Source organism: Rhagoletis pomonella, unplaced genomic scaffold (genome assembly GCF_013731165.1).
Source record: "Rhagoletis pomonella isolate Grant_MI unplaced genomic scaffold, Rhpom_1.0 Rhpom_scaffold_00302, whole genome shotgun sequence".
Taxonomy (NCBI): Eukaryota; Metazoa; Arthropoda; class Insecta; order Diptera; family Tephritidae; genus Rhagoletis; species Rhagoletis pomonella.
In genome coordinates, this window is record NW_023458856.1 from 8,339 (window position 1) to 35,474 (window position 27,136).

At 37.2% G+C, this 27,136-nt stretch overlaps 2 protein-coding genes across 2 annotated transcripts; one reads left to right on the forward strand and one right to left on the reverse strand.

Moving 5' to 3' along the window:
- Positions 1–6,024: 6,024 nt before the first annotated feature.
- Positions 6,025–18,781, forward strand: LOC118750556 (flocculation protein FLO11-like). Its single transcript, XM_036485290.1, has 9 exons — positions 6,025–10,212; positions 12,103–12,223; positions 13,849–14,174; positions 14,254–14,404; positions 14,817–15,235; positions 15,794–15,956; positions 16,037–16,383; positions 16,473–16,756; positions 18,439–18,781. The coding sequence occupies exons 1-9, from the start codon at positions 6,025–6,027 to the stop codon at positions 18,590–18,592; spliced, it is 6,153 nt and encodes a 2,050-aa protein (XP_036341183.1). The 3' UTR covers positions 18,593–18,781.
- Positions 18,782–20,304: 1,523 nt separating this feature from the next.
- LOC118750557 lies at positions 20,305–21,731 on the reverse strand. The gene is made up of 4 exons (XM_036485291.1): positions 21,497–21,731; positions 21,105–21,433; positions 20,701–20,821; positions 20,305–20,633 (listed from the first exon to the last, which is right to left on the reverse strand). Exons 1-4 carry the CDS (start codon positions 21,713–21,715, stop codon positions 20,445–20,447), a joined length of 858 nt encoding a protein of 285 aa, XP_036341184.1. The 5' UTR covers positions 21,716–21,731; the 3' UTR covers positions 20,305–20,444.
- Between the last annotated feature and the right edge of the window lie 5,405 nt (positions 21,732–27,136).

The window sequence follows — 27,136 nt, forward strand, 5'->3', positions numbered from 1 at the left end:
TCAGGATTTCCAAGCTTAATTTTAACGATCTCATGTTTATTTTGCTTATTTCAATTTATAAAGCTAAGTACGGACCTTTTGAGTGAAAGGTCAAGAAATATATTGCTATTATTTCGTGTGTGTGAATAGTAGTGTCCAAGGAGTTTTGACATATGATATTTTATAGCCTGCTGCCTCTTTTCCTTACGAAATAATGGAACTGGCATATACATATGTATTCCTGTTGAAAACAAGGGTGCCTTGTACTATTCACAAACCAACTTTAGCAAACCATAATAGAAAGCGTAGCAAATTTCTTAAGAACTTCGTATTGCTTAAGAAACTTTAGCTCAATACGGTTTTCTTGACCATTTCTTGGCCGGTTTTTATTCGTCGAACTAAAGGAATGTTTACAAATAATAACATTAAAACAGATTTGGTCTTTATTAACCCGGAACTTCAATTGCATTTCTGTTTGGATACAAAAATGTAAAACCAATTGTTTGTCTCTACGGGAAGGCATTGGGGTTATTGAAAAGAATAAAAATAATTTACCTCGCATGGAGAATAACGAATATTTAAAAAAAATTAAAACGACCAGCGCTGATATTTATTATTTGAGCAAATCAAGCAACACTTATACATCCATTGTAATTTTTCAATCCTTGCAGTAAACTGAATAAAAAACAAAACATTAAACTGTACTTAAATTTTTTTTTGTTTTGCGATCATATTTGCAAGCATATTTACCAATATTTTAGTGCTTATCTAAGCTCTTAAAATGGATTTTTTTCTTGCTTATTTTCTTCGGCCCTGCTAATTACGTATTAGAGATAGTTCATCTCGAAAATGCAGATAATCTGGTGATACGTACGTCGCTAAATAAACAAAAACCTAATATAAAAATATTGTGAAATTTATTAAGGGCATCCGGCTCTTATTTTTTACATGGTATCCGGAATCCGGTTATCCGGCAAAACTCTATTCGGCTCATCCCTACAGGCCATTAACGACAGCGATTTGTCCCGTTTGAGAAAATTTGTTCTGCCGTCGGTTTCCTCCAGAATTAAATCGGAATGAGGACCTTAAAATTACTAGCACCGCTTGTAATGATCTATTGTGTCTAGAAGGCACTTCTTCTTGATTGGCGCTGTTTTACAATTATAAGTAATTGTTTAAATTTACCTTCTTTTAGCTGTTCTTGGCAATGTAGAATATAATGAGAAATCTGTGTTCTTTCCTGATTCCTGTTCCCTGCTCGCTTGTCGGTATTGTAATGACATGCTCACAATCAAGTATTCTCTTCTTGTATGACTTGGAAGTCACGCTTGTACGTTTTTTTTTTTGTCAATGTTACCATCTCTAAGGAATCGTTAAGATATATTAAATCGATTGTTTCGGCCCACAAATGATATTAAAGAGCAAGTGACATTTGACTTTATGTGTGTCAGCTGATGCCGCCGCCTGCATTGGTTGTTTGTTAGCGTGGTTTGTCACTCGGGTGTCAAGAACTAGCACATCTTCAACATTTTGAAGCCGCATACTTTGCAAACCTACAGCCGCATGGCGATTTTAGTGAATTTCAGTGTAGCATACATATATCATGCACTCAAAACTATTCAGATTCGCAATAAAGGAACATCGACAACGTCTGCATAAGCCACAACTTTCATTCTCTTGGATTCTATACGTACTGCATATCGTCAATGTTTTTTTGCGAAACCGCCTATCTTACTGCACTCAAATTTTAGAGGAGAGCGAAAAAACGGGTTCTCTTTGAAGGCATTGCTTTGATAGGCGGTATTTTCTCAAGCTATTATTTTACAGGTCTGTTGTTTTAATAACGATTTTACGATACTTATGCGTAAATCTCGATGCCTGGAGTTTAGGGTTAGCAAATCTCATTTTTGTCACAATGGGGATTTAGGCGGTTTTGAAACTGGTTCCTCGATATGTATGTATGTAGAATCTACACTTACACTATGAAAGGCGCATATATTATATAATTAAAAATTGTAATATCCTCCACACATTTAATACTTTATTTTTTATTAAACATAAAAATCGTTATTATAGGTTTAGCTGGTTCAGATAAAATTTCTTCCAATTTACTTTTGTATTCATTTATATAAACGATTATCTAAACGATCTAGGATGGGCACTTTATTATTTATCTATGTATACTGTATGTACTTGCATAGCTACATATCTACGCTGTTTCTACGTCATAAGTATGTACGTAAGGTGCCTAGTATTAATATTTAGTTGTTTAATAAATAAAAAGACAACTAACGGTTAAACCGCAAACTGGTGGTTGCTTCGTTGTACTTACAAGCTGTAAGTATAAAGATGTTGAATAATGCCAACCGACCCGACTTGATGCTGATCACCTGCAATCGGACTGCTGGGTAAAAGGTGATTTGTGTTGCAGCTGCGCAGGTGCCGAAATAACTACATATCCGCAATAAAACTGCAAATATATATATCTGCATATATGTATAATTATGTAAATAATCGACATTTTTAATTTATTCTCAACGCTGATCATCATTAATTGAACATTTTAATGTAAATAACTTGTTACGAACGATCTCCGCGGAATTGTTGAGGCGCCTGCATTTGCTCGCATACATACTAAGTGCTAGGTGCTATGCACTACTACACTTTCGCAAACATGTCTTAAATATATTTGTTAATTAATGAATTAATTTATTTATTTATTTCCAACAAATACAATTATAACTAATTAGATTACTATTCTAAAAAGGCACTAGTAACTAAGACTATCGGCCATTATTAATTTACTATGAAGAAATGCGAGAATGAGTGAGTTTGTGTCAACAGTCTTTCGTTTTCATTGGCATGAACTATCTATGTACATAGGTTTTGAATCTTCATTTCAAAACAGTTCGTTTTTTATTTGGAAGTTTTTACTTGAATCGATATTGTTATGGTCTGTTGTTCTCATTATTGGAAATGTTATTTAAGTCTCACATTGTACATAATTTATTTTATTTCACCATCCACAAAACAATAGGATTGCGATATTTTGATCAGTTTTGGCTATTTGTCCTTTGTTTATTTATTTATTTTTTCATAAAAGTCTAGCTGATTATATAAAAAACACCATATAAATTTACATTTAAAACTTTGTACAAAAAATTATAAAAATTTAGCAAATCTTTACCAAAATTTCAAACTTTTTGATCATGATCTTTAGAAAAAATCTTGGTAGGTAGTTTTGTAGCCCATTTGGTTCTAGTCCAATGAAGTGCAAGATTCAAGTTGGTAAAAGTTGATTTTTGCGTTTTTTTTTTTTTGGTTGAAGGTGTTTGAAGGTGTTTTTTCCATGCAAAGCAATTTTCTTTTATATGGAGGACACTGCCGGCGAAAATATTGCCAAAAATTAACGGAATTTTTTAGCAGCTTGAAACTTGCACTTCATTGGCTACAAAACTGCATGCCATGATTTTTTCCAAAAATTAAAAAGATTGGAATTTTGGTGAACATTTTCTGAATTTTTATACAAAGATTGAAATCTGAATTTATTTGGTGTTTGTTGTATAACCAGCTAGACTTTTATAAAAAAATAATAAACAAAAGACAAATAGCCGAAACTGATTAAAATATCGCTCTCGCATTATTTTGTGGACCACTGTATGTATAGTATATGCACATACATACATAGTTACATTAATAATAAATTTAATGGTGTTTTTAGAACGTTGTATACCTACATATGTATGTACATATATGTAATTTAGGTATGCATAAATACGGGCTGGCTTTAGCTTCATAAAATCATTTGTTAAACGTTTGAAACATTGCCAAACGCCTTTTGCATTTACAATGAGACTGCCGATTATTCGCTTCGTTTAGTATGCAGGACATATTGCTTTCTAATGTTTAACTTTTGTATCTATCACATGTGTGCCGCATTACCGGCATCTTGTATGTTATGTGCGTAGCTCGTGAACATTTTTTTCAAATAACCTCATGCACTTGAAAGTTGACAAGTTTGTTATGAATTTTTACGTAGATTTAGAAAAGGTTCACGGACGGATGGCGTATATGTAAATTAAATAAATCTGACAAAGGTTTTTGTAAATATATTTTCACCTTGCACGTAAATCAACGGTGTGTTTCATTATTTAACACTAATATTTAAGTTTTTTATTTAGTTTTTTAACTTTTTAATCAACTTGCAGCGTTTCATTAAACTTAAAAACAAACAAAAAATATTTTTTTAATATTTATGTTTACAGTTATTCGAGGGTAACTGAAACTTCCTTTGAATACCTAATACCATGTTCCCACCGGAACTAACCACGTAGTTATGGCTATTGAGTTCGTTATCCCGATAACCCACTTGATTTAGCGTAGTTTCGCGATATAAAATGATGACAGCACTTAACCATTTCATTGAGATGGTTAAAAGCTAACCAACTCGACACCACGTCGAAAGTCTGATACAACCCTGTGTTTTCCCGCCATCTGTGGGTCATTAGCGTTAAAATGTAAAGAATTCGTTCGTTCGTAGTGTTTAGACTCGACTAAGATCAGATTAGATTTACTCCGGTTTTCGAAAAAAAATTGAAATCCACTCCTCTACTCCGCTTGACTTCAAATCTATTCCGTTTTTTTCATTAATGTTATGCCCCTCTTGGGGCCGTTTTTTGAGTGTTCACCACCGGTTTCAGCAAAAAAAAATTGAAAGTTAGCCAAATCTCACTGTTAAAAAGTAACTCTTTCATAGCAATGCGTCAATAAAGTAACTTTGTTATTTTTTGATGTATGACTGTACAAATTGGCGGATGCAGAACTTTACTTAAGTTGTTAAAAAATATATGTAGAATGAAATTTATATAAAGTAGAAAAGGTTTGCTTTTCAAAAAAACTAAGTGTTAGATACGTTCTACTTTATAGAAAATGCTAAAAATTACCTAAATATGTAACATATTATCCTTACATTCCTTCGCGTTCTTATTTTGCATGAATAGAAAATATTTTAATCAAACAATTAATGTCAGACACAAAAATAAAAAAATTCAATCTAGTACGGAAAATTTGTTTTGCCCCGATTTTTGCAGCGATTTAGTACTGAGTCGAGTTTGGAGGTCCGAACACTGTTCTGTACATTTGTACTGTTTTATAAACCTCAAACCGCATAACTTCACGCAATTCTTATAAATCACATATGTATGTATATGTACTGTATGTATGTATGTACATATCGAGCCCTAACCGCCAAAAAAACGTAAGAGATTTTTATGCTCCTCTAGAGCCTCTAGATGAATTTCTGCATCAAACAGACCATTTTGAAGAAAATGTCGTTTACGTTTTATTAGCTTGGCGTTAGGGCTCGATTTGCATTATGTAATTTCGAAATTTGTGTAATGAAATAACCCAATAAACATTGTGGTGAATGTTCGAAAATGACCTTCGATATCAAATATGCATATCGAACTGGGAACGAACTCATAACCAACCTTAGTTTTCCAACGTTCATAGTATATTGGAAATACATTTGAGATGGATTCGAAAAAAAATGTAAAAGATAGTAACAAGAGAGAAAATGAAATCCAGCCAAGGCGAATTCGTATAAGGTGGTAGCGGTAGTACAGAACAAAAACTTAACATTTATTTTGCTTTCGCTTTCGATACACAAATGTCAAAATTTCAGCTAATCTTCGCTCAACGAAGAAGAGGGAAAGAAAATTTCAACATTCGCATTTTCTCACTCACTCGTAAGAAACTTTGGCACGTGTGTACCGAGGCGAATCAGATCAGCTGTTCTAGCAACACCATTTCATATAAATTCGCCTTGAATATAAGACAATCACTCTTCCTCTTTAAAATTTGAACGAAGGGAAATTACATTGGATAACGAAGGTTCCGTTTTGCTGGAGAATGGCCTAGTTCTCGAATCGAATACTAACCTATTCCAAATGCGTTATCGAAGGTGAGACTCGAAAAAAATATTTGTTTTCCAGTCATTTTCGAATGTGAACCAAGCCCAATGTATGTATATTGGAAAATTACGCAATGAGCGAAAACGTTCAACATTGTCTTACAGTTTACAAAAACTTTATCTTGTTTCTTCTCATCTCCGTAGAACCAAAACCGCTCGTCACAATCGGCAGCTCAACCGATTTAGACACTGAGAGCTTAGACGAAATCAATTTGAACACAACCAGCGACGAAACGCAATCGGCAACCGACACCGCTGGGCTCAACGATCCGAACGCAAACCAACTCTGGTCCGAGACGAACAATCAGCCATCCGATTCAATACTTACTCAGGCAGCGTCTTCCTTCTCTGCATTGCCATCGGTGGCTTCGAGTGTTTTATCGACATTTTCCAAACGAATCTCTGAGTATTCTGGCTCAAACAGTCGCGAAAGAACACCGACAAGTGATAGCGGCACCTTAGCATCACAGTTGGATATACAACCAACGTACTTGCAACAGCAATTCCCGTCACCACCACAACAACAACAGCAACCATCTGTTCAAAAACAATATCCGTACTATAGCAACCTACAAGTAAACGCGCCACCTACAGTAGGCGCCGCCCAGCCTACTGGTAATCCACTACTCGAAGCATCGGAGAGCCACGCAGCATCACCACCAGAACCGCCCAAATTCTACACACCCACGGAATTTACAAATCTGCCCACAGCTAATGTACCGCCTCCACCGATACCAGGTGGACAGAACACTTACCGTTTAGCGGCGAAGAAGAAGTTATATGCCCCCATACCAGGACTATCAGAACAACCATCAGCCCCTGTTGCTCCGGCCATAGATCCTTTAAGCTCGACAGCTCCTTTTCAGGGCGTACCACCGCTACCAACACAGACCACATCGGTAACAGATCCGTTTGGGTTTCCAACGCAGTCACAGTCGCAGCAGGAAGAGCGCAAGACTGGTGGTCTCTTTGCAAACATCAGCAATCTGGTGCCAAGTGGAGTGCTGCAAAATATCTCCGGTTTAGTACAAACAGCAGCAGATACCTTTACGCAGGGCTCAAATAAACAATTCACTGAAGAGCATTCACAACAACCATACTACGGCTATTCGGGTGCATATCAACAACTACCACTAGAGGTCGCAAGTGCTCCTGCAGGCCAATATTTTGCTACTAGCATAGTGCCACCGCTGCCTTTCGCACCACAGTCCCACTCTGCCCTCTTAGAGGGAAACCCATCGGCATCTGAACTCTTTGCACCTATACAGTTGCCACCTTCGCAACAAAGTGTTTCCCAAGGGCAAGCGCCAACAACACAGCAAACTTCAAATTTATTTCAACAGCGTCCGACACCGTCTCTGAGCCAGCCTGCGCCACCACCACCCACGTCGGGTTTTGTAGCTGCGCCACCGAAAAGCGTCCCGCCAGAGTCTAGCAAACAACGTCCATCAGCCTCGACAACACCTATTTCTTACTTTGATCCCACAAAACAGACGTCTTCACTAGGGCCGCTATTTGCGGGTGCGGAACAGCAAGAGGTCAACGCAGCACCACTCGCAGCCACTGGAAAGCCATTTACACCAGCGGTGATATCGCCGCAAGAAAATTATCCAACAACAGCTACAGCGCCTTGTCCTTTAAACGAACCACTGATACAGACAAAGCTTCTTACACCCGCAGAGGTGGTCCAGCAACCATTTTCAACTGGTTTGCCATTTATCAATCAAAAAGGTTTTGGTGCAAGTAACGCAGCACATCTGCCACTAATACCAGAAACAAGTAGCAAGGACGCTACATGTCCTCCTCAATCGACAAGTACTTTTTTACCACCGCCGACCCAACAAATTGTTGTCGGTAATCAGGCGCCTCTTCCTCCAACTACCGGCGGCTCGACTTCATTTCGCTTGCAGAAGGGTACACGGCTCTATAAGAGTCCTCTGACCTCCGCGGAGACTGCGCCCGTCCACGTACAGCCTGATATAGTTCAGTCACTCGTACCACCTACAAGTTTATTTAATCCTTTTGGCTCGTCAGTGGCAGCAAGTGTGCCACATCCTCTAGCTCCTTCTGCTACTCCAACTTTGGTGCCAAGTTATTTCATTGCTCAGCCATCGGAATCAAATGTTGCACTGTTTACCGTTGAAAAGTCGGTAACGGAAGAAAAACGGGCGACAAACGACGAACAATCACAGGCCGGTGTTACCATTGAAGAGCAGGATACAATAAGATTCACAACCGCGGAGCCAAAAACATTGCATGTGGCCACTACAGCAGGAGAAGTAGCGAATGTGGAAAGTTCTATAAGCCAATCTTCAACAATAAAAGACATAGAGGCTACAATACAGCAGCAAACTATTGAAGCTTTCTTACCAGAAGTATGCTCAACCGACAACACTGAAACAGAAAAACAGACATCTACTGAAGCTGAGAATCAATCCGAAGTGTTGCCTGAAGCTTTAAGAAAGCTTTCAATAAAGCTGCAGCCATCGGAGCCAAGAATTCATCAACATACTTTCCAGACTCCAAAAGGAGAAGAAAAGGAAGAGGTTTTAAGTCATAACCTTGAACAAGTGCAGTTGCCTTCAACTCAAAATTTACCTACCCAATTCGAAGCGCAGCATTTGCATGCGAAAGAACCGAACATTGATTCAAACTTAGTTGAACAACCTGAATTAAACGTTCCAACGCAAACGGCACAAGAAACGCAATCTAACACTCTATTATTGGTGCAACCTCAACCAGATACACAAATCACGCCTGGAGTCAGCCCGATTTTACCTCCTCGTGTACCAAACATCAGTCAGCTGCTAAATAAAAATCAAAACGCAAATCCATTCCGCAGAAACCTCGGTGCATCGCCAATCGTGCCAGGCCCTCAGTCACAGCCACAGCCACAGCCAAAGGGCGAAACTCAGCCGAAGTTAGCAAACTTCTTTGTCGATGCGCCAGGCATAACTGGTTCAAGTGTAACAGATTCATTCAATATAATTACGTCTCCAGTAGAAGATCAGTCTTTGCAACCGAGCGCCGTCGAACATCAGCCACCTGCTTGTTCAGCGGAAAATACACAAGAACCCGCAATACCTACTGCTGCTGCTGCTGCATTACCTAGTGCCGCTGGCTTCTTTGGCTATTGCGAACAGACGCAGTCTAACTTCTTTCAGCCCACACCGACTCACCAACAGCTAACCGAATTTCCACCATTACCGCCACAGCTTGGTATTGCACCTCCCACAATTACGCGCGAGGCTCAAACTACAGCTGTTGATATTACAGCGACACCACCGCTGGGTGTTCCACCTCCAATCGGCTTTGATAATATTCTACCGTCGACGTCCTTGCAGTCTACTCAGATTGAAGCGCAAGCAGTAGTTGCGCCATCAATCTCAAATACTAACTCAACAGTTACTTTCGCCGCTATTGTCACAAACGTGCAAACATCGTCTTCTACTGTTAGCAACACTCAAACTCAGCAGTCGGGTGTTGTAAATTCATTTACTTACTTCGAGAAACCTTCAAAGCATACAACTAAAAGTAAACAAACGCAAAACGAACAACGACCAGAACAGATAGTTCCACCAACTGTAGCGCTGCCGTCAACAGTCACTTCATCTACGGCTCATTTCTTTGACACATTTACACAATCACAGTCTCAGCCGCAATCTGAAAGTGTATTCAATTCGTTGTCCACTCAACAACAACAGCAACAAGGGGAACACCAGCAACATCAACAACAGCACCAAACAGTCGCTCAATCGAACGAGGACCAACGTTTACAAAATTTCTTCAACAATCCACCACAACGTGAAAATAACTCGGGTGTAGGTGACCTTGGCTACGATTTGGTGCATAGTGGCCTAGCCCACCGTAATTTGGGCTCGCTTACATCCGTTTCTAATTTGGTAGAACCGCCTTCCTCATCGTGCTCGGAGTTTTCAGAGTGGAATAATAGCAACGTGAGTGCGCGTACTTTGCCTTCTGAAGTGTTTGCCAAGCGTAGTCCTGAGAAGACTTTAGCAGCCCCTATAACACAGCAAGAAGTGCGAGTACCTGCTGAGTTTCAGCCAGCAGTGCAAGAAGTACCTTCTGAACCAATTGCAGTTGCAGATTCACCACTTGCGTCTGCAGTTGCAAATTCTGATACCGATTTAGCACCGGAAAAGCATTACGAGGATTTGCCAGAGGAGGTCTTACGTGAACTAAGAATGGCTAGTATGCTGCTTGGAGAGAAGGCAGCCGCGACGGTGCCACCAACGACTGTGGTAAGTTAAATTTCGATGAAAATTTGTTGAATTTTTCTGAATTTTGTATAAAGTTTGAAAGTTTGATTTGCTGCAAGAGTGTTGTAATCCAAAAAAAAATGAAAAAGTTAGTGTTGTTATGCAAGAATTGCATACCTGCATCCAAGGCGAAATTATACTGAGAGTAGCGTTTGATTGTCAAAATTTTGTATTTCGTTAGTGAGTGAGTGAAAACGTGAGAGTGTTTTTGTATTTTCTGTCGCCCTTTTTCATTCGGGGAGAATAGCTGAAATTTGCAAATGGTCCGCTAAACGCAAAACTAAAATATAAGTAATTGTTGCATTTGTTGAATCGCTACCACCTTATATGTATTCGTCTTGACCTGCATCGATTACCAGTGTCGAGACTCCGTCGCCGAGTACTGTCGTTCACCCCGGTGGACGAGCGTCTAGCCATAATCCGCATCAAAGCGAAATTCTTCAACATCTCGCTCATCTGCGCCCATGCCCGACGGGAGAGGAGGATGAGGCATCCAAGGATCTCTTCTATGAGCGCTTGGAGCGCACGTACGAGCGCTGCCCCCGTCATGATATCAAAACCGTCTTGGAGACTTCAATGCCAGGGTGGGCAAGGAAGGGATCTTTGGAACCATCGTCGGAAAATTCAGCCTCGACGACGAAACGTCCGACAACGGATTGAGGCTGATCGACTTCGCTGGGAAATCTACCAATATTAATTTTTCCAAGTCCGTGCTCTGCACACACGCGCTCCTAACCTAACCTAACCTGTAGCTCGTTTTCTGTAACAATTCTCTACCTAGGCGAATTGAGATATGAATTCGCCGCCCTGTTCTCTACTGCTAATGAGTAGTAGAGAATGACGTATATTCTCTACTAGTAGAGAAATAATCGGTAGAGAAAAGTTACAGAAACGAGCTACTGGATAGTTGAAAATAAATTTAATTATTTGACCTAGGAGAAAAAACTGTAATAATGACATAAATTATCTTTAAGTTTGAATAACCGTTAAACCAGTAGGTTTTTCAAAAAATGATATGGGAAGTTTCATGTAGGACTTCTAATTTCCAGCAAAAATATGTACCGCACTCAGTCCGATAATTCAAAGACGAGAAAAAAATTCCAAAGTTGAAAACAATTTTTTCTAAGTTATTTTAAATGGAAAATTGTGATCCGCGATGCGCGTCCTTTTAAACTTAATATTAAGGGTTGCGCTTTTAACAGGCATCTTTTAACATCCCTCTGAAGGTTTTGAAGGTTAAAAGAAAAATTAGTAGATTTTTTTTAATCAGTCTAATGTACATACGTAACTGCGAAGTATTTCAAGTACTTGTATACATACATTCGAATATATGTAAGTATACAAAATTAAAAAAAAAATTGATTTTTTCCCAAGGATAAATGGCCTCCGAGCTCACTTGTCTGTAATGCCATGGTCTCTTGCATTTGGGATTATATGCTGCAGGAACTTAAAGATTACAAACTCAAAACCTTTATGAATTTTAAAACAGCCATCCTCGACTTATAGGACAGTATCTATACCGATGGGCGTGATGCGTGCCGCATGCAACAGTTTTGAAAAAAAGACTTAACGTTTTGTGGAAAACAATGGCCATATAATAGAGTAACTGCCTTTTAAACCAAATCTTTAACCTTCAACTTATAATCGGTAACCATTTGCACTTTTCCAAATCCAGCTTTGATTAATAAAAACTCCTTTGTTTTTGTATGAACATATACAGGTCACACTGTACATAGATTACAATGAACTATTAAGACAATTCGCGTAATAGGTCCAGCCGTTTTCAAGTGATGCTCTCACCAAAGAAAAACATTAATTTTTATATCTTATTACTAAATTTCATCGCATTATTATTATTTTTTTACTTTTCAGCCCTATTCGCCCGCAGTCAAGCATTGGTTTTACAAGCGGCCGACGGGTAGCAACAAGTTCGTGTGGACACCATTTAGTCACTATGATTCTGCTTTGTTAGAAACCACGTTATCTATGGGTGGTAAGTTGTGTTATAGCATAGACAGGCGACAACATTGGGTCGTGGGTCGTGGGTCGAGTTACGCAGACAGTCAAATGACCAGCGTAATTCTTTGAGTCAGTTGCACTTCTTTGTGTCTATTTCTTACTACGTTTTACACTTGTGTTATGAAATGAAGAAAAAACTTAAGAAACGGTATATGTATGTATGTTTTTTGGCATTCTAAAAGCAAACAAAACAAGGGTGCCAGCAATAAGTTTCTTCTACTACAAACTATGTTCATACTGCAGCATAAATTACTTTGTTTCGATCCAATTACTTCACATAAATCAAGTACGTTCAGACTTTCTTTCATAATTTCTATAGATATGTGACTACTACGTGTACGTACGAGTGTGTGGTTTGTACCATGATAAAAAATATAGTAAGGTCCCACCACGCAAAACAGGAGAAATGAGCAACAATCGTCAATGGCAACAAATTGGCGACTCACCGTTTCATTTCTTCTTATTATCCGCCATGTTAGCTTTCTGACAGAAAACGTGTTTCGTATTTTTTGTTTTACCAACTTTTTCAAAAAAAATCCAGCTTTTGGCGTTGGAAAAATAAAACAAAAGAAAGCCAAACATATAAGTAGAGGAATTTTCAAATATTTTTAAATAATTTTCTTCATAAAAAATTAAGAAAAAATTAACTGCTACTTCCATGGATATTGCAACACACGGAATAGATGTAAGGTTGCAGCTATGTATAAGGGCCACCGCACATCACAGAATTTATCGGCCGCCTATTTAAATAGTAGGGCCCGCTTGAAATATGTACTTGAAGATGTATGGAGGTTCGCACACTACACCAACTTAATCGCTCCGACCAATTAGTTGTGGTGCAATGGAAAGACTAGCGGACCCTACTGAATCGGGGGCCGATAAAGTCCGTGGTGTGCGATGGATCCAAAAACATTTTAAACAAGAAATATTGCCGTTACATTTTCATTTTTAGGATTTTTATTTATGTGAATAGCAGTGGCAAGAATGTATGTATTAAATACGTATACATATGTATATTAAAAATGAAGTGATCAATTATGAAATGTATAAATCTTTACATGTTTACATGCGAAAATCCCCAAGTTCTATATCATAGCAGTGGCCACATTGCGTGTTTATCACAGACACGGTTTATGTCAAAAATATTGAAGTGAAACTATCTTCTAAAAATTATTGTATCATGAGCCACCCTATAAAGTTAAATTGAAAAAATTTGTTTATGAATTTTGAATCGCTTGTTTATATTTTTTGGCATAATGGTACCTTAGAAGAGAGCCTACCTGGGTTGTCAATCCCACCTTCTTTAATACACCTTGCCTGAAACGATAAGAAAATTACGCATTCAGGTAATAAGATAACGACTCGCCCAGGCGAGTTGCCTTCGGCGGACGTTTTAGAGCGACTGGTAATAGGAAATCGATACTATGGCAATAGAGTCTATTGAATAGACAACAGCTGGCAGTTAATCCCTGAGGTAATTTCAAATGAACGAGTTGATTCGAGTCAACGGTGCCGTCTGTCTATCCTCTCAGCTGTTCACATGAATAGTTACAATACTGTAGGTCATTTATGTATGTATGTTATAATTTGTACTTGCAGCCAATTCTCCGAATATTGTCGCCGTCGAGGGTGGCCGCTATGATGTAAATATAAAGGAGCGTACCAAAACGGCTGTTTACTGGGAATGTGCTCCCATAGAGGTCAGACGTTGCTCATGGTTCTATAAAGGCACCGACTCCAAAATGGTACCTTATGAAGAGTCAATCGCTGATCTACTTGAATCCGAGTATAAACAGGCATTTGATAGCGGAGAATGGCATAAGAAGATCGTTTTGTCTATGCATGAGCAGGTGACATTCCATGGACCCACCGTTATTGTACATTTTCAGCAGCAACAGTCTACCGACGCATGGGGCGGTACTTCAGTAAGTACATACATATATGTATCTTCGAGGTTAATCTTAATATAAAACGAATATAAATTCAAATAACTATTTAATGTAGCAAACAACAACCCGACCTCGTGTGGTTAAGCGTGACCTTGACGAATTCACAATCGAACAGGGTGAATCGGAGCGCGTCGATCATTTACTGCTGATGGTACATGGCATTGGTTCGGCATGCGATTTGAAAATGCGCAGCGTCGATGAAGTTGGTTAGTTTAGTACGAAGCAATAGTTATACAGCTTTCCCACGGCACCCCAATTGCTCTCTCGTTCATAATTCGCGCTCGAATTACCATGCGAATTACGAGCAAATTGCAGCCTTCCCTAAGTTTTATCGGAAATTTTTCTTAGTACTAAAAGTAACGTTAATAAATAGTATGTACATATGTACATCACCAATTTAATATGGAAATTTTTAACAATAACTCACATTGTGTACCCAAAAGAAGATACCATATAACACAGAGACAAATAACTGTCAAATCGAATTAAGAATGTGTCCGTGTGAATGGATTGCGATTGGTAATTGGGAATGCCGTATTAAGCCGTAATTGCAAAAACATTTCTAGGTTCAAAAATTGCATTTAAATGCCAAATAATATTTACTATCTCAACATTCAGTTGACGACTTTCGCAACATTGCACAGGCTTTGGTTCAGTCACACTACAAAAATTCAACTGAGATGGGACTTGTAGGCCGCGTCGAAGTGCTGCCTATTTCATGGCATAGCCACTTACATTCAGAGGAAATGGGCATTGATGAAAAACTGCGTTCAATAACATTGGAGTCAATACCGAAATTACGAAATTTCACCAACGATACACTGTTGGATGTGCTCTTTTACACCAGTCCTAAATATTGTCAAAAGATTATGAATACAGTGGCTGCGTCTATGAACGAAGTGTACAATAAATACCGCGAACGTCATCCAGAATTCAATGGCGGTGTCTCAGTCGCAGGGCATAGTTTGGGCTCGTTGATACTTTTCGATTTACTTTGTCACCAAAAAGCGCCGAAGGAAACCGAGGAACAGAATTTAGTAAGTACTCATACACTTGGGTTCACCACTTGTCAAATAAGGTTAAATTTACTACACAAAGAAAAAACATGACATGATTTTTTCAAACAGCATAATTTTCGGGGTTTTCATATTAGCGATTTGATAATTTTGAACAGAAAAAGTATTTGATTAAGCATTTTCACATTATAAAACGGCATGTTTTCTTTTCTCGAAAGAAGGCTTCACTTATTCTACCCTGAGTGAGCGCTGCCAAATTTTAATGTTCTTTTCTCAGCCTTTTCACAAAAACTCGATGCACCGCTAGTTTCTTCCTACTTTTTTCTTCATCAGTAAAAATAACTTAAAAGTATAAGAAAACGAATGCGGAGAGGTGCGCTCGATGCTCAAATGCTTTAAAGATTTTATATTATAATTTAAGAATTAAGCCTTAAAATGTAGGTTGAAATGTCACACCAGTCACCGTGGAATGAGCCATATTTAAATTAAAATTTTCGAAATAAGCACAGTTTCACTTCCGTGCGTGGCGCTCTACTTTATTTACTTATATTTATTTTTATTTTTTCCTTGGGTTTGCAGGAGAATCCCGATCAGCTCGGCACAAGCCCCATGGACGTCAGCAATGACGATCTGAGCGTTACAAGCTATACAATGGGCCACGCTGGTACTGGTCAGCCATTTATACATTATCCACAGCTTAATTTTGAACCGAAAAAAGTTTTCGCATTGGGTTCACCAATCGGTGAGTGTATCCCATTTTCAGTAATCTGCGCTGTTGTTTACCCCAACGCTATTAAACTCATATATTTTCCTTTTCAAAAGGCATGTTTGTCACCATTCGTGGCATTGATAAGCTTGGCCTTGACTTTCGCCTGCCTACTTGTTCGGGCTTTTACAACATATTCCATCCCTTCGATCCAGTCGCTTATCGCATCGAAGCGCTGGTTAATCCCGATTTGAGCAATGTGCGACCAGTACTGATACCACATCACAAGGGACGTAAACGTATGCATTTGGAGTTGAAAGAGACAATGACTCGTGTGGGTGCTGACTTGAAACAACGGTTCTTGGATACATTCAAAAATACGTTGGAAAGTGTTAATTTTTTGGGAGGCTCGACGCGAACCAGCCGCGATGCGGAGGAGAACATGTCAAAGGAAGTTGATAAGGTATGTATGTGGATCGGTTATACATACATGAGTGATAAGCATATTATGCACCACTAAACATTATTTCGTTCTTCAAACGTAATCTTTAGGTTTTAAGTATGCAAATAGAAGCAGAGAAACAACAACAGCAAGCAGCAGTGCAGCCTAGTTTATCCAGTGAGCCGCATGCTGGCTCCACGCAAGCGAACACAGAACCGCCTCGTACACGTTCCGATTCAGTGTCAACGTCGCAATCTGATTCCGATTTGGTTGAAATAGATTTTCCTTTGGGTAAATTGAATGACTCCAAGCGCATCGATTATGTTTTACAAGAAGCACCATTGGAATTCATCAACGAGTACATATTCGCCATGGGCGCGCATGTTTGTTATTGGTAAGTTAACGAATTCGGTTATTTATTTGTATGTTAAACCGCTGCACAAATGTACACTTGGCTTCATCTAAGCAATAACAAACCTATTGCAGTATACAGTTATTATTTTTTTTTTTTTCTGGGCAAATGTGTGTAGGTACGAAATACTCTCATAAAAGTAAGAAACTTTTTCCGGCAACCGAACTTCAGTTGCATTGCCAGTGGCTGAAATTGTATTACAGATGGTAACTGGCAACGGAAAGCTTACAACTGAATTGCTATATTGGCAACTACATTTTTTGGTTGCCGCGCAAATGTTGATTGTGAAAATTTATTTATTTTTATTTTTTTACTGTTTAGCCAAGTAAAATTAAATAAATTTGCTACGAAAAACGAAAAATATTTGTAACAGCGATTGTTTGATGCAGTTTACTTAACACGGAGATCATGGATCCACAGACTTCGATCCACAAGCTTCTTCGATGAAGAAAAAATGAGCACCTCCTGATGTTCTATATTACTAATATTGTTAGGTGGAGTGATTTGAAGCAAGTCGGGCCACCTTCCGGAAAAATAGACACATTGCGCACCTCTCGTTTGAAATACCTTTCGAACAAAATAATAACACAAGTATACAAAAATAAAAGTTTCTGCATGTTGAACCAAACTTCTATATCCCTGTGTTATTCGATGCTTTGAATGCGTGCCGTTTGCGGGTAGAGCAGCAGAGGGCCACAAAGCTTGTCGTCTCTGGCAAATGCAGCAGAAGTATGTTTTAGTCCGAGGTGGAAATCAATGCCTGCCCGGAGAAGAAGGATCCGGAGCAGTCCGGCTGCAAGTTATTGCTCCATGGCCTTGGTCGGAATTTTCCAGTTTTCTTTTTTTTTATTGCTCAATAAATAACTAAAAGTGGCCATCAGGTCAAGGTGCTAACTTTAATTTAAGCCTACGTGGATGGTACTACTACCTTTTGTTTCTTTACTAGAGCTTCCGAAATGTTGCAAAAAACGCGATTTTTTGACAGTTTGACTTCATTTTTTCAAAATCTGGAGCTGATGGAAACTTTCTACTTACCGATTCGTAATCAGCACACAAAAAAGTCTATCAAAAACCGCTTTAACATTTGCCGCACCAAAATCAGTGTTGCCTAGTATAAATTTGTTTTCCTAAGAATTACCATTTCTGGGATGTAGCGATTCAAAATTGTTCTAAAATATATTTAGATCTTAAAGCATCTAGAAACAAGTGCCAATTGACATCCAATATATGCGGTGCGCGTTCATTTTTCTTGTGCCTCGCATGCGATCAAAATGGAGAATATAGTCAAGTATAGTATTATCCAAAAGTTAATATTTTTATAGTTTATTTGAACCCTGATTTTTATTAAAATACTTTAGTTTAATTTTTAACTTTTCAGGATTCGCTAAGTTTTCCGCACGTGCTACATTATATCGAGCCCTAACCGCCAAATTAACGTAAGCGACAATTTTTTCAAAATTTTCTTTTTGATGTAGAATGGCATCTGGATGCTCTAGTAATATTTCTGCATCAAAAAGAAAATTTTGAAAAAAATGTCGCTTACGTTATTTTGGCGGTTAGGGCTCGATATGTATGCATCATCGACGCTTATATTATTATTATTTACAAGTACAATCACAAGTATATCTAAATGTGTTATTACCTCTTCGTACTTATCATTGCAGGGAATCTGAAGACACGATACTCTTTGTAATGAAAGAAATTTACACAGGACTGGGCATTAGTCCGGATAGCCAAGTGCCACAACAGACAATGACCATAGAGCGGCCCAGCTCACAAAATAGCAACACGCTATCACCCATCAATGAGAAACGTTGATAACCGGCGTATATATGTACATAAATATGTATCCTGAATTGACAGCAATTTTTCTCTGTATTTATTTGATAGTATAGAAGTGAGTCCTGGGCTCGAATCGTAACATCCGATCACGGATCGACAACCATACGAAAGAAAATTACGTGATACGTTCACATACAATAATCCGAAAAAGGTGTTTTCACGTGACGAGTAATACGATATCGTACGTGACGATTCGAGTCCTGATAGTTTAAAAGCAGGCACCTAGTTGTTACAAGTCGCCACTGCTATAATTCAGCACACAAGCTTCGCTTTATCATAAATGTTTATATGTACGCCTGGAAATATGTATTCACATATATGTTTGTGCACTGCGTCTATTGTATGATGTGTATGAATTTGAGTCTTATTATATAATGGAAAAACTCTTAACAGATTAAAACAAATTTTTATTAACGAATCCATAATTTGTCTAATGTTTAAGATTTTTATTTTATGATTACTAACACAGATCTTTGTATTAATGCAAATTTTGCTTTGATTTAATAAAATATATACAAAATATTTGTTAAATTAAAGAAATTTCTAATCGTATACAAAAATTTCTCTGGTGCCAAGGTTGGGAAAAGGGAAGAAAATTCAGCGATGATTACGAAAAAACTCAGCGGTTAGGCTACTTATAATATGCCACAAATTCGCAACAGAAATACTCGTACTTGTATTTGTAAGAAATATATTACAGCTACATATCGAGGGCTTATATTCAATATCCTCTATCTGCAATTTTGATCAAAATAAGTTTTCGATGGTAACGTGAGCTCCGCGATTAATCCTTCAGCCATGACAATAATGTCAAATTTAAAATATAGCTTTAATGATATTATATTCTCATTTTGAAAATTCCACTATCTGCAATAACATTTTGTTATAAGAGCAAACAGGTAGGTAAGTTACATGTGCCTATGTATGTATGTATGTATGTACATATATGTTACCGGTAAAATCTGATCTTAGGTCAAACTACTTTTGCCTAGGCTAGGATATATCTGTATAAGTTGAGTTGGAGAAACCAGCCCTTTATGTCAATATAAAAAAAAATCTAGTGTACGCTTGATGCTGCTGCCTGTTAAATCGTCGAAAAATTAACCGGCGCTTAATGTGGTCACGAGAAACTTTATTTTATTTTATTTTCAAAAATTTTACTTTTTTATGGCTTTAAGGGTCTATGCATACATACTGTTACTCCCAAAATTGAGCGTACGGCTCTTTTTTGTTGAAATTCGCAATGTTTTACATGCTAAAATCATTTTGTTAATTTTGTATTAAAATGGGGCTTCTATTTTAGCAAACCCCATTTAAATCCAAGAATGAAACAGTATACGAAAATTAAGCGAATCTGCGAAGTTTCATCAAAATCTCGAACTTTTTAATACGAATTTCTAAAAAGCATGCAGGTATGTAGTTTTATAGCCCATTCAATTTCAAATGTCTAAAAATTCGTATTGATTTTTGAGAATTTTTTGCTGACTGTCCTTCGCATTTTTTTTTTTCATTAAAATATAAGCCATATTTTAATTCAAAATTAACAAAAAGATTTTAGCATGTAAAACATTGCGAATATGTATTAACAAAAACGAGCCGTACGCTCAATTTTGTGTGTTACAGTATGTATGTATGTGAATATTTATATTAATCCATATACATATGTATGTATAAGTCAGCAATTTTTTCGATATGACAATTTTGATGCAGTTCGGTTCGGAAAACTGCTGACTTATTATCGTGGACAATTACCAAATTATAATTAACCGATTCATAAATAATGCTGGTACTGAGTAATGGAGTTTAATAGTATCGATGTTAATCCTTATTAGTGTGACGTTCTCCTTTTTGTCGACTTTTCTTGTTCTTCGCCATTTTCAACATGTCTCTTTTGACCTTTGTGACTCTTTTTTTTCTTTTTTTGAGCATAGAACTGATTAAGTTTTAGTTTGCTCTCGTCGATAGCTATCATATCGGGCTGCGATAGGCCGTTGACAATGTTGCCAACCAAGCTGACCTATTAAAAAAAAAAAAAAAAATATTGTATACGCTAAGAAAACCTTGTGTTGAACTATTTTTTTTACAACAATTTTCGACCAATCCTTTGCCTCACCAAAGGCCTCCTTTCGCAACGCTAATTTGGCAAAAGCCTGCAGTTGAGTTTCAGGACAGGATTCAATACTACCAATCGATTCAGCAGCGGCTCTAGAAAAATATTTACATATATGCATTATAAAGGACATGTTATATACATACATATGTACATATCGCCACCTGTAATGCAAAATGACGTAACAAATATCGTCGCTGAAACGCAAGAAGTCGTAGCTAATAAAAAATTCAAAATTCACGTTTTGATTGATATGATGGATTTCAACGAATTACACAACTCCCCACATTGTTTTATAAAAAAAAAAACAAATTATTAGTAACATCTTTTTGCATTTCGGTTGTCGATATACTCATAAACTTTTTGCCTCCACATTACTTGAAAGCATCCGCATGTATATTGAAAATATCACTCGCATTCAGATGGCATGCGATTTCGCCCATTGAAACGAGATCATATTCGGAATAGGTTTCCGGTCGCTTTCCCAGCCACTCCGTACGAACTTTTCTGGCAATTAATTTTATTTGTTCATCGGTAAAGCCTTTGTTCGTGTCGCCGCTATTCAGCGCATGCACTCCACCAAATGCCTCGACTATCTCCACACGTGCCATGCTAATGTTATGCAGCTCTTCGTTAGTGATGGCTGTAAGCACTAAACGAATTTTACCATACACCTCTGGTGGTACATTTTCAACGCCATCAAAGGCCTTGGAAATTAGAGTTACAACCAAAATGTTTATGATATTTTTTTTCTATTTGAAAAATCTTACAATCTTGATGAGACGCCAAATATTTTCGCTTGTATTAGCAGATATGTCTTCACTATTTGCCAATCCTAGGCAGGGCTCTAAGCTCGCCCAATCTGTGCTTGTGATTTCCTTGTCTTGCAGAAACACTTGACAATCGTAGGCGTGTGTGCTAGGAGTAGGACAAACGCTGAAAAGGAATATTACCAGTGCCAAAGAAGTGAATTTACGGTCGAGCGGCATTTTCCTATTTTTTCACATTGAGATTGTGCTTCTTTACGGTTATACTATATGTATGTACCTACGTAGTTGATCTAAGAAGTTGACGTTAAATGAATGTGTTTATGTACACACTAGGGTGTTCGATTATTCGAAATTTTTCCAAAACCTCGAAACTGTAAGAATAATAGTATATGATTACATGCCATTTAAGGATTACACTGGTCTACAAATTTCAACTTTTTTTCTGCGAATAAGACGGGACCTGGTGTTTCTGAACGGATTTTTCGTGCTGAACACGAATCCGGGGTCAAAAATGTCCCATCACGTCACGTTTTCGAGAAAAAAAGGGGTTGAAACCCCTAAAAACAGCGTTTTTGGCCATTTTCGAAAAATTATAGAGCTGAACCCTGACGTGGTACAAATTTTGCATATATCAGAAATTAAAGGCTAAACCGTGCCCTTTCGAATGAGCCCTATGCCGAATTGATCGCGTGCACCCTTAAAGCAGGGGGTGTATTTGTGTTTAGGGGTGCAGGAAAAATTGATCACAGAAAGAATTTAATCTTAAACGATCATAGAAAATTAATAATGCCAAGGTTTTAACTATATTAAAAGTCGCTGATTACGAATCTGCAGTTATATTTTAAAAATTTAAGATGACGGGTCGAATATGGTGGATATAAAAATTGGACTCCTAGACACAAATACACCCCCTGATCTAAGGGTGCATGCGATTAATTCGGCATAGGGCTCATTCGAAAGGGCACGATTTAGCCTTTAATTTCTGACATATACAAAGTTTGTAGCACGTCAGGGTTCAGCTCTACAATTTTTCAAAAATGGCCAAAAACGCTGTTTTTAGGGGTTTCAACCCCTTTTTTCTCGAAAACGTGACGTGATGGGAAGTTTTGGACCCCAGATTCGTGTTCAGCACGAAAAATCCGTTCGGAAACACCAGGTCCCGTCTTATTCGCAAAACCCTTGTAGACCAGTGTTATGTAGGCTGAGATTATTTAAATTCCTAAATTATCCTTATTTAATCCCTTGTCCGACTGGGGTCAAATCTAGTGTATATACGGTGACCATATTTATGCGAGCCGAATACGTGACAAAAAATAATTTTGCTAATTTTTTCCATAAAAGCTAACAGATCTTAACAACTGTTAAATGATCTTAGATGTATGTATATGTGTATTAGCCCTGAAACAGCATCCTTATAGTAAATATATAAATTATTTGGAATTTTACGAATTTGAGCATGCACAATACTCAAATGGCATGTAATCAATGTATTCTTACAGTTCCAAGCAATTTCATTGATCCTAGATAATTATATAATTATATACACCTTACGTGTAATTCCAATGGGAAAACTAAAGGCTCTCGGCGGCACCTCTTACAATTGTCCTCGAGAGGTGAGATTCATGAAGGATCATTACTATACCAAATTCTAAAATTTGAGTCTTATTCCGGTAGCATTGTTGCAGGATTTTTAGTGTTTTTTTTTTTTGACGTGGCCTAATACGCAATGTATATACATATATAATTATGCTAATTTGCTTAAAAACTTCGCAAATAAAAGTGATCACGGAAAGTATAATTCTACACTTTGTTGTACTAATATCATAAAAGGGTAAGTATCTTTATAATCATAATTGCTATAAATTTAAAATTTTAAGGGGGAACTACCGTTTTCTTATCAGGTACTAGGATCGTCGGGAAAGCCTAAGGCCAATTAGAAACAGCAGATTCTCCCATATCGAAATACATACCATTATTTATAATTGATTACTAACAATGTTGGCAACGCCGTGCGCCATTTGTAATGAGGCGTTTTTACAGGAAATAAATAGTGACTTTTGTGTTCCCCTACGCTTCTGCATCTATTCTCCTTTTACTCTCACTTGAGAGATCAGTCCGGAGTTCAAAGGAACAGACTATATGTGATTGTCCCTCTTGACAAAATCGGCTCCCTTAGCAAGGCCCTGTGTGCCTGCCAAAACTCTAATGTCAGTAGTGAGCAAATCTTTAATTTTTGAATAATTTTTTCTAACATTCGGCTGCATTATAGTCAAAATTTAAAGGCAATTTTTCAAATAAGGCAGTCTTTCTTCTCACTCTAATTACTTCATCTGCCTTGCTATGTTTTTATCATGCAAATTATGAAAGTTCAAAAATGCATGTGTCCGTCAAAAAAATTTGAAGTGAAACTACCTTATATTTTTTATGATGGTTTCAACAAAATAAAAAGATAATATATAATATATTATATTATAATGAATTTATAGTGAACTTTGGGATGTAGTTGTATAAATATTCTAGATGAAGAACCTGCTTTACTCAATATTTCAAAAGAACCGGACAAGAATTTTGTATAAACCCGGCTAAAACCGGCCTGGAAAACCGATTCGATAACCCTAGTACACACTTATGTAGTACTTATGTACATATGTATATTCGCTTTGTATATACTACATATCGTTACCTTAAAATAGAAAGACCCTAACTCATATAGCCGCTGAAATGAAAAAAAGACGTAACTGAGTAAAATTTTTTATAGCTTAAAATGATGTGGTGACTTATAATTCGATGACATACATACGGGAATTTCGGATTTTTACTTAATTACGCCTTTTTGTATTTCAGCGACGATGTGAGATAGGGCCTTTGTATATTAAGGTAACAATGTGTATGTATGTATATAACATGCCAATTTAAAATGTAGATTGACTGATGTATGCAATTTAAAAAGTTCAGAGGTGAAGTAGGTACATATCGCTACATAAAGGTGCAGAATGACAGATAATGCGGAACTACATCGATTTTTCGGCTCTCCTGAACAATTAAATAAAAATTGACTTGGCACCTTTTCAGTTTTAGTTAACGATATGACCTTGGGGCCGTTTCGCATGAAATGAAACAAATTGCATTTTTTTAAACTGGATTTTTCTGCACTTAGTCATAACAAAATAAAATATATACCTGGCGCTTACAGTTTTGCTAAGCGTTTAGCCGAGCTGCTCCTCCAATTAGTGGAGTGCGTCCTGATGATGATATAACACAAATGGAGCGACCTACAATTTTACGCCGCCTCCGAAAGGCAAATGAATTTTTAGGATACGCTTTTTCAACGCAAAAATTAATGGCATTTTCTTTTCTCGAAAAAATGGCAACATTATCACAGTGCAACATTTTAAGGAAAGATAACGCAATATTCATGTGAAGATGCTAAGAAAAGAACACGAAAACTTGACAGCTCTGGCGCAGGGCAAAATAAATGCAACATTATTTCGAGAAAAGAAAACGCTATAAGAAATTCTGATGTTTTTTCGCATAGGAGTCAATTCTTTTGAATAGCGTGAGAATATAATGCTTGATTTGCGGAGCTCATGGGGTTGTGGAACCGCCGCACAGTGGGATTTCGGCGGAAATAATTATATTGGCATGGTCAGATTTTGTGTGGTTTTTTATATTTGTATATTTATTACCCTATATTGTATGTATACTCTTTGGGTGATCTGGTTTTATAAGATTTGGCAGCATATATAATTTCAACTAAGCCAGTAAAGTCATGAGATTGAATACGTACATAAAAAAAATTTAAAAATACATACTTGTCTTGAAACAAGTATGGCATAACTCTGAAACGAACATAACTCTAACAGAACATTTAGTGTTTACCATAAGAGGCATATGTCTAATTACACTGGTTTACAGCAAAAATGTTCAATGGATGCCCTTATCCCATTCATATATGGAATCGCCTGCTTATTCCGAGAATCGAGTATTTTTTTTTTTTATATGGATAAGTTTTCGAAGTGTTTTCAATTTGCCGTTATTCAGCTTAAAACAAGAAATAGTTCTACTTAATCCCGTATATCTTATTAACCAACTGAACAATCGTGATACGAAATACGGCAAATGAAAGGTAACGAAGTTATCCATAAACCGCACATACGTCACTTACCGATAGGTTTGATAGTTTCTGAGAAATTAATTAATTATTCCAGATTTTTTGTTGTTTTGATGAAGAAATAAAAATTAATCAAACTTTAACAGGGGAAAAATTTAAAAAATAACAGTTTCATTGTAACTTGTTATTTGTGTTAAAGCCTGGTCTCTTAAATCAAGCTACTAATGAAGAAAATTTATCGATTAATAAAAATGAATGAAGTGTGAAAAGAAAATGCGCAAGAAATTTTTGAATGCACAATGAGCAGGAAAGAGTGTACATGGCGTATGAGTAACATCAGAGCCGGATTTACCAATGGGCTGAATAGGCTACAGAACTTAAAAATCAGAATTGACTGTACGAGTGCAGCGCGGGTGGGAGCCGTGGCAGCCGAAGCGGGTTTTTGCTATTTGTAGGGGGGACACGTCATGAAGCAGTGAAAAGAATGATGGAGTATCGAAAAAAATCGTCAAATTTTTTCAATAAAACTCATGAAATCGACATACCAAATCTTTTATTTTAACAATCAGATGTTGTTATCACAATCACAATTTCTTCAAAATTTCTTCAAAATCATCAATATTTTCTGAATCATTTAATTTACAATTGTTGTCATTTATTGAGCTATTCAAACTCTAACTCCACAACCCAAATTTTTCGTGTTTCGGCGGACGAAATAAAATATTACTAATGCATTAAAATGGTAGCGCATGAAAATGGATTTGATGGAAAAAAATCGTCCAAAGTCGGCCAAGGCGATTTCCTAAAATTTTTGCCCGCAATCGATTAAGCCGCGAGTGCCTGTCCGTCCGTTGGTCCATCTGTGCGCACAATAACTCGAGTAAAAATTGAGATGTCTTAACGAAACTTGGTAAGTCTATCTCTTTTGCGCAAAGGACTTACGGTATTGAAAATGGACAAAATCGCAATCGATAACCACGCCTACCTCCCGCCCCGCCAACTTATGGTTACATGTGTATTTATATCTCGATAACCGCTTTACCAATTTCTCCTAAACTTGGCACAGTTATTGGTCCTGGTAAAAGATACCAAAAGGCTAAAAATATTTAAAATCGGACAATAATAACTACGGCGACATCCCATATAACGGTAATTTTGAGAAATACGAATTCTTCGATAAATCACTAACTATGAACTGAATCGAATTTATTCAAAATTGATGTTTGCAATAACTCTTTATCAAAAAATGCATTTATAATAAATTTTTGGAAAATGGGCGTGGCACGTTATTTCGGAAATGCTGAACCTATTACTTTATCTCATTAAGTTAAACTGAATAGAATATTGAAAATGTTTGCAGTAGGAATAAAACCACCCCAAAAGCATCTGCGAAGTGCAAAAAAAAAGTGTATTGAAAGTAATTTTTGTATGAGGATATTCAAATAGAAACTAGCAAAAAAAACAAAGTCCTAATAACGTATGCACGACTTTACAACTCACTTAAAGTTAGTTTTATCATAGCTAAATAA

Coding starts and splice junctions, on each gene's coding strand:
- LOC118750556 (XM_036485290.1), top strand. CDS start 6,025: ATGAGCGAAAACGTTCAACATTGTCTTACAGTTTACAAAAACTTTATC. Junction 14,175..14,253: donor ACGCATGGGGCGGTACTTCA/GTAAGTACATAC, acceptor TATTTAATGTAG/CAAACAACAACCCGACCTCG. Junction 16,757..18,438: donor GGCGCGCATGTTTGTTATTG/GTAAGTTAACGA, acceptor TTATCATTGCAG/GGAATCTGAAGACACGATAC.
- LOC118750557 (XM_036485291.1), bottom strand. CDS start 21,715: ATGCCGCTCGACCGTAAATTCACTTCTTTGGCACTGGTAATATTCCTT. Junction 21,434..21,496: donor TTTGGCGTCTCATCAAGATT/GTAAGATTTTTC, acceptor CTAATTTCCAAG/GCCTTTGATGGCGTTGAAAA. Junction 20,634..20,700: donor AGGATTGGTCGAAAATTGTT/GTAAAAAAAATA, acceptor TTTTTTTAATAG/GTCAGCTTGGTTGGCAACAT.